The sequence below is a fragment of the Rosa chinensis genome, chromosome 5 (genome assembly GCF_002994745.2).
Source record: "Rosa chinensis cultivar Old Blush chromosome 5, RchiOBHm-V2, whole genome shotgun sequence".
Lineage (NCBI taxonomy): Eukaryota > Viridiplantae > Streptophyta > Magnoliopsida > Rosales > Rosaceae > Rosa > Rosa chinensis.
Genome location: NC_037092.1, coordinates 25,979,637 through 25,988,177, shown reverse-complemented (window position 1 = coordinate 25,988,177; position 8,541 = coordinate 25,979,637). Strand labels below are relative to the sequence as shown.

At 39.4% G+C, this 8,541-nt stretch overlaps 1 protein-coding gene across 1 annotated transcript; it reads left to right on the top strand.

Annotated features, from left to right (window-relative positions):
* The first annotated feature begins 6,932 nt into the window (after positions 1 to 6,932).
* On the top strand, positions 6,933 to 7,448 carry LOC112203527 (homeobox-leucine zipper protein ATHB-52). Its single transcript, XM_024344487.1, has one exon. The coding sequence runs from the start codon at positions 6,933 to 6,935 to the stop codon at positions 7,446 to 7,448; it is 516 nt and encodes a 171-aa protein (XP_024200255.1).
* The last annotated feature ends 1,093 nt before the right edge of the window (positions 7,449 to 8,541 follow it).

Sequence of the window (8,541 nt, the reverse complement as noted above, 5' to 3'; positions counted from 1 at the left end):
AACTCTCTTGCATCTAGTCTGCTAGTAGTTGGTGATGCCAAGCGTGCTCGACATGGCCCTCATCTTTTTGTCGGCGTTCCCCGATAGCGAATCTCTTTTACATCCTGCTTAGGCGTTACTGGTTTTTGTCTGTTTGAGGTGGTCTCTCTTCTTCCTTGCAGATTTCTTCGTGCTCATCACAGGACCTGATCTTTTTCTTGGGCTTGCTTCCCTTTGAGAAATCACTTTTCTTTCCCATGTCAGATCTGATGGTGACTTGTTTGGATTCGTTGCTAGCTTCGCTACATTGTGGTGGGAAACACTGCACGGCTTTTGCCTTTATTTGTAGTAGTTTTGGTTAACAACTTCTCATGGCTTTGCTGGTAGATGGTTGCTCCTCGATAGTGGTGCTTGATTGATGCCGACGTTCGTGCCAACGATGGTTGGTGGATGGTAATGGTGGATAGGGTTTCATTCTATGCTCAGGTCAGGATTTGATCTTAGGCTAGTTTTTGATCTAGCATTTTCAATGTTGGCCCTGCAATTTTGTCTTCTGATTTGAATAAGAGAGCTCCTCCTTCTTGAAGGGCGGGCGGCCCATTTAGTTTAGAGGAAGAGATAATTGGCAATTTGAATGGATTGGTGGTAGGGTTAGCATTAGCGTTAATTTCGCCACGGCATGCTGTTCGACTGTTTTTTGCTTCAATTGCCAATATTACGCTTAAAGGGTTTTTTGGTGTTTGACCAATCTTTCTGTAATATTGCCACATTATCAATGAAATTATCATTTCTCCTAAAAGAAAGGGTCATGCATATCTAAAGATAGAGAACACAATAGAATAAAGAGAACCGATTCATAGTTTGACAAAGTGTTTCTCATGTCCAACTTCTTTTGAGATATCTACTACAGAATTTTCTTTGAACTTGGATCACTTCATCATAAGATCGATTGAGCCAAGGTTAACATGTTGGTAAGTATATTTTTCAGCTAGCTCTCCAATTGGGTCAATCCTCGGCCTAGGTGGAGTAACTTACCTAATAAGCCCCAAAAAATTTCATGTATAGAAAATGACTCACATTTTATGACTGATAATATGTCATTCAAAAGCTCTCACGTAAAATATAATAAAGAAAAATGCTAGAGATCCCATACCAAAATAAGATCCCAAATGACATGGCACTTGCCATATCATCACCCTATAATTTCTACATGGTATATGTTTTTGTAAAATTATATTTTTCTTAAGAGAAAAAAAAAAGTGTTTAGTTATTAAACAGTAGTTGCAACCAAAACTTCCTCCATTGCATCCAATTTTTTAGCTAGAGAGCGAAAACTTTAGGGTTATTTTCTCCAATTTGGACAAAATCTCTGCAATCAAACTAGTATTTTCAATCCACGTACGTCCTTCCTTGGTGTGTTAAGACCCTCAAGAACCTCAACCACACCAATTATGATCAAATGGTTTTAACTCAGGTCTCATCTTCTTGAAGCCCCAATAATTAGATTATCATTGGAATTATTTAAAAGAAATGGAATTATATTAATATCTACGTATAAGTTTGCTTTCAAAACCCTAACGACCACGAAGTTTCTTGCCAAATCCCCCAACGTGCTAGCAACCGACCAACTCCAATAACTGTTTCTTAAGATTATACAAACAGTGTTTTGATTAAGAATCTTCACTTGAAATGGAGCTGTCTCCTTTACAATTGTGCATGTTGCCATTCAAAATATTAAAAAGCTTAGATGATTCCTTGAATTAGATCAAGTGAAATTTTTGGTGCTATCACTTTCTATTAAATGGAATCCAAATTGAGGAGCTGCATGCATTAAAAAATTGATGACAATAACTTGTGATTTTAAGAATCGGTGTTTTTTTTTTTTTTTTTTTTTGAAGTAAGGGCCAGTGCGGCTGCCCTCAAGCCTTGATTAGTGAAACAGCGGAATACATGGGGGGGATATGATACCTAAACCCCAGAGAACAAATTACAGCAAGAGAACTTCCTGAGATAATAACAGGAGCCTCGACTACAAACATGTATCCTAATAGGCACCAACTAGTAAAGAGAGCTCTACTGGCGTCTCTATTTGCTTTGACATAAGTCATACAGTGGTGACACAATGGAAAGATAACTTGGTCTGCAACTCAATTACAGCTTAGCTTAATTTCCATAAGTATAGCTTTCTCATCATGTTGCCACGGGATAAAACATTCATTGTCACTAAGTTTCACCCTGCCACTAGGCGGCAGCAACCATTTGACCAAGCAAGGAACTCGCCGCCTACCTAGAGCAGACACGTTACTGCTACTAAAAAGTTGCAACCATTTGCCAAAACAAGGAACTCGCCACCAACTTAGAGCAGACCAGGCATACAGAGTGCACTTACCGGGACCAAGCCCACAAACTCCTACCTGCACTCGATAGGGACTTATTGAAAATAAAAAGCAATACAATAAAACATAAATGTAACACTGGACCTGAGCCGAATACTAGCTAACCCAGGCCCAGGCCCAACTACCAACGAGCCCAAGTCCAAATGGAATACGACAGAGGCCGTGATACCAGCCTCCTGCCTGCAAATCCGGCACCGTCCCACCACCGGCGGTCTCTCCTTCGTCCCTGGCTGTGCATCGAGCGAACTCGGGCCAACTCTCCCTCCTGCCATCATTCTCCAAATACCAGCAAGGATCACCAGCCTGCCAAGACACCATGATCTCTGGATCGGATCCTAGCATCCCAAACCAGATCGGTGTATTCCGATCGGATCTGAGCACCGCCGATCCCAATGTCTTCGCCAACCTCCTCCGACGTTGACCGCGTAGCACCACCCACCTTCCTGCAAACCGCCTCCGTGATACCCGTCGGAAACCAGAAGCACGAGCAGATCTAGGTCGATCTATCCTTGCCGAGCACACGCACCCGTTCGCCATTCCAGGACCGTAGCTCTACCATGGGACCATGTTTATTTCCACTTTTGTTTTGCTAATATTAGGATTTTAATTCAAAAAGTATATTAGTTCCTCAAATAAATTAATTTTTATTTACACATTGGAAGTTACTAATTTAAAAGAGATTATGTGGCAGCTGCCACGTCATTTGGGATTCATATTTGATATAATTTTTTGGGGTCTCTAGCGCAACCCATAAAAAGATACAAATGTACGCAGCTCTGCTCAGAATTATTTGAGTGTCAGTAAAAGCCTCCTATATGGATGCACACCTTTGCCGACAAATATATTTTCATTCAAATGTCTCAAAAAAAAAAACAAAGAGACATACTTTAGAGATGGCGAGAGTCCATCCTTATTATAAGCATCTAATATAGTTATATGTGTATCTTATAGGGGCTTAATTCGATATTGGTTCTCAATTGTTGAAATAAGGTTTTGATCGGAGTACATTCATATATTGTGCTATACAATTTTTGGTTCAGATTCATTCAAAAAAAATTCTTATACATCGATTAGAAAGATTCGAACATCGTAGGTTTACTTCACCTTTTCTAAGGCCAACCGTGCAAATAACCTATTCTTTCGTTCATGATATGAAAAAAAAAAAAAAATCCTACTCTTTCGTGAGTGTGAAATTCACTATTTCAAACACGTAACTGTCCACCTGAAAAGGAATATATTTCTTGTCATAAGGACAAGAGCCATCATTCATCCACCATAGAAATTGATTGAGATCGAAAGTGGTGGCTGAGTTAATTGTGATGGATCGATGGTGGGGGTCAAAACGTTTAGTGTCGTAGAGCGATGGCTGGCCAAAGTTGATGAACTTATTAGCTGGGAAGCTACCATCAGAACATTGAATCGGCAACGTACGTCGTAGGGCTATAAAAATAGCCAGTATTCAATGTTCCATTAATCCTATATATGCCCTAATTCTGGCTTCTTCGTGTATCTATCACACAAGTCACAACCAACACCCTGGCTTAACATGACATATAGATTGAAGTCGTACGGTGCATGAATAAAAGTTCCACCCACCAAACTAACCTGATATAGTATACTAATATACAAATGATGATACAATATAAGAGCAGTGGGGAAGAGTGTAACCTATCCAAACGACAGAATCACATTGATCAAACGTAAGCAATAGTGAAGAAATATTGAGCATTACTTGATACTAGATTCAATTCCTTTACCTAATTAGTTGAGTAATTATTTCATTAATTCAGTTTGAATGGAATTTACATAAAATTGGTGCGGATCGTCAACTTGTTCATAGTTGAGCAAGCATATTCTAGGGTTTAACTCTAGAATGTGTTGAGTTTCCACTAAAATTTTCATAGTTTACATTCTATGCATTATATATGTATACACACATATATTCCGTAAATCATTTCTAATTTAAATACATTTTTAGTTAGATTACTCAAATAAAATTATAGTTTTTGACTTTAACTTAAATTTGATGTTGAACATCTATTCCACGTAATTTGATGATGGTTAACAGGTTTTGTATCAGATATGCAAACATGTTACAGAAAATAATTAAAAGATTTTTTTATATATATATTTTTTGTGATTTCAACATGAGCAGCCTCATCCGGAAAATAATTAACCACGTTTATCTCTCGTTGTATTCAACTTTTTTGGCTGTGCAAGTGGATGATGATAGCATCTGTCATATGTCATGAAATCAATTTGAAAAAGAGAGATGAGAGATAGACTTGCAAAATCAGTAGGTTTTTTCAATCAACTTGTAGACGTCCCATGACTTATTAGCTCAAGTGTCAATGGCAACTGAGAAGTGACGCTACTCAGAAAAAAAAATTGCAAACAAAAATATATATAAGAACAAGATTTGATCAGACACCCGTAACACCCATACAATCCAATGGGAGGTCATAGCATTCTCAGAGCTGCTAGACGCACCATCAAACTCACTTCTTTGCTTTTGATATATAAATTCTTGCATTAATTTTCTCAGTCCAACCACCGAGACACGTCATTCCCAAAGCCGTGGAGAACCTGGTAAGCACAGTAGCTCTCGGGAGACAGCATATATCAGAAGATGGCCGGATATGTTATAGTTTATATGTCAAGTTCTTTGATACGTAACCCCTTCAGAGAAATTAAAGTATTCGGTTACAAGCGTTCCCCCAAGTTCGTCGGCAAAGTTGTTTCAACGAATACTTGATAATTAGGGGTGCCACCAAGTGGATATATTCATATATCCTTCTAAAGCAATAAATCCAGAGCACAGTTGCAGCGTCTGTTAAAAATAGACTACAGAAAATACAAGCAGCAGCCAGACTGCCAGAGGGCTGCTAATTAATATAAAAAAAAAAAAAAAAAGCTTGACCACGAGGGGGAACCCTAAAAAATTCCAGAAGCTTAGACCCAGAGATACATGGAGGCGCTATCAGTCACCCCAAAGATATTTACGTACAAGAAACAGCCAAGATCAAATGTCTACGGATACAACTCAATGCTGGCAACTGTCTATTCTTTTACTCTTTCAGGTTCAAGGTTTAGGCAACTGCATTTCTCTGTTTCCATCATGACTACTGAAAACTTCAAACACATGCCTTAAAGAAGGATTCCTCGAATCTTATCAGTTTTTTTGGATCATGACATCACCAGTTAATGACTAAATTTAAGGCAAATTCTAGCTTTTTGCCAATTGAGATCGATACATTAAACGGTCAAATACAACTGCTGCTTAATTTTGCGGCCGAATGAAAAAGGAAAACGAGAAACGTTCAGCCAGCCACTGCCTATTTCCAAATACGGCCATTGGCGTCCCTTTACTGTAGGATTTGAAAGCAATAAGAGATGGATGTGTTGGGAAGATACGTATTGTATATCCACAGTAATGATTGACCAATAATGACAGAAGAATTATATGACATCTTGGACCACAACCGAATAGAACAGTTTCACGAACACCACATTCATGAAGTCTCTAACTCAGATATGGAAATAGAAAGAATTGATGACATATTATATTGGATGACGTGCAAGTTATGGAGTAGCCATTACATGCACAACAATTTTCCATCTAAGACTCGATAGGAAAAATAAAAACTCAAGACATATGGCCATGCAAAATTTAGTTTCTCAATATGAGTACATTCTATTCAAGTGTTATAACAATACAACCACTGAAAGTGGCATAGTGGTTCTTACTTAGTTGGGTGTGATCTCCAACCTAGGTTTGAACCCCGAAGCTGTCAAAGTGGTCAGACACTGTGCTGCAATGCATAATTGCAGTATTTCACATGCGCCGAAGGAATTTATCTTGGGCCTAGGAAGCCTTTGAGTTTCTCTTGACAAAGTAAAAAAAAAAGTGTTATAACAATACGCTCAAAATTATTAATTTAACTCATTGAAGCGTGCAAGAGCACATGTGATGCAAACAATAATGCAAGGACACAAACAAGTTTACATGTTAAAATAAAAAAAGTAAAATAAATGAATCTTAACAATAAATTATATTAATTTCTTACTATTTACGTGTTGTGGGAATACCTCGCAAACTTTATTTTTAACTCTCCACAGAAGTCTAGCATACACACTTCTCTCAAACCACGCAAACAATTGCCTCTTCAAGTCCCATTCCTCCATCCTTTTCATTGACCAGAAAAAAAGGTGATGATCACTATCCATAGTTCCATACCGCCGCGGGGAACTGTAGGCATAGTGTCCTCGCAGAAGAAGGCCGCCGGTGAGAAGTCCTTAAACTTCTTAGTCTATGGATATTATACAATATTATCACACCTAAAGGTCATAAAAATATTTTAAAATGCAGGTAGATCAAGTTGAAGTAGGGCCATTCCCACGTGAAACCCACAGGGCGGGGCAAGAACTCTCTCTCTCTCTCTCAAGTTCAACTTCAAACCCTTACAAGAAAGCATAAAACCCACCTGCTTGTCGAAACATGCCTCACCCTCATCACTAATCTTCATCTCTCAAAATTTCCAAGCTCCGGAAACTAACATGGATTTTTTCCAAACCCCAAGCAACAAGAACCAATTCCATCACAAGAAAAAGAGGCTAACCCAAGACCAAGTGAAGCTTCTGGAGAGAAGCTTCAGCTCCGACAACAAGCTCGAGCCAGACCGCAAGCTCCTGCTGGCCAAACAGCTCGGAATCCCGGCCAGACAGGTTGCCATTTGGTACCAAAACAAGCGAGCGCGGTGGAAGACGCAGAGCCTCGAGCTCGGCTACAATGCGATTCAAGTGCAGCTGGAGACTGCATTAGCGGAAAAGAGGAAACTGGAGAAAGATGTTGAGAGGCTTAAAGGAGAGTTAAACAGGGCTCATGAGCTGTTGTTGGATTTGAATAACCAAAGACAAGTAGGTGGTGATAATCATCCTGTGGTTTGCTCAGTGTTTTCAGCTTCTTGTGATCAAGAGGGTGCTGCTAGCTCTAGTTTGCAGCTTGGGGATCATGTGGTTAATCATGAGGTTAAGGAGTTTGAGGAGCTCTATGCTTGTTTGATTGGCATGTAGTAGATATGGGTTTACTTTTGATCTTAGAATCTGCCTTTTCAATTTATTTCCGGGTGAGTACTCGTCAGCACTAGCTAGCTACTATTTAATTTTCAGGAACAAAGGGGTTGGATGTATGATATATCAGGAAATGTGACTTGTAATTGGATACGACATGGACAATTCTTAGGTTCACTCCTTGTGTGAAGGAGTGAACGAACATATTCACCTCTATTGTCGATTAACATATTTTTACTTAATAAATTTATTATCCAACGGTCTATATTTTAGATTAGCCTTTAAAGATCATCTCTGTAAAAAATCAATCGAATCAGAAATCGTTTAATTATCTAATTGAATCAAACAAATGAATGGTTCTAACAACTCGATCTTACTATTATTATGATAAATGATCCATGTATTTCATAGAAATGAATAATTAAAAGCCTAAAAGGTCTTCAATTTGATTGATTTTTTACAAAGCTAATATTTGTATGATGTTATGCAACATGAATGGTTGGATTAGAAATTTATAAAGTTAAAATGCATTAATAATAAATGGTGGACTTAATTATTCTGTGTTTAGGTTTTACCCCAAAAAAGTCGGAGTCAAAACTTGGGTTTCTTCGTGCGATGGTTTCCCTCGTCTGGCGGCACCCCAGCGCCGATGAAGGCTCTGCCTAGTCGAAGTATGGTGGCTGCAGCCGGGCGGGGATGTAGTTTCTTTGGGCGTGGTGTCGTGCGACATCTCTTTTGCTTCCACACGGTGACGTCGGCGGTTCATGGAGCACGATGGTGGACGGGGAGACAAGGATTCAAAGGCTGGGCTTCTTTGATTTTGATGCATGGTGGCTATGGCTGGTGGAGCGGTGATCAGTGTCGATGGTCAGTTGACCATGGATGGGGACAGTGGTATGTTGGTGGTCGTCAGGCCCTATGGCATAGGGTTGATGGCTGGGTGAGTGGAGGGGGTTGGTGGCCTGGAGATGAGAAGATCAGCTGGTCAATTCTTGGATTTCTGATGATTGCTCTTAAGCTGGTGTCTGAGCTTTGGGGAAAGGAGGGAGAGGGTTGTGGATGGTTCTTATTCTTGATTAGGGTTTTAGGTTTTGTT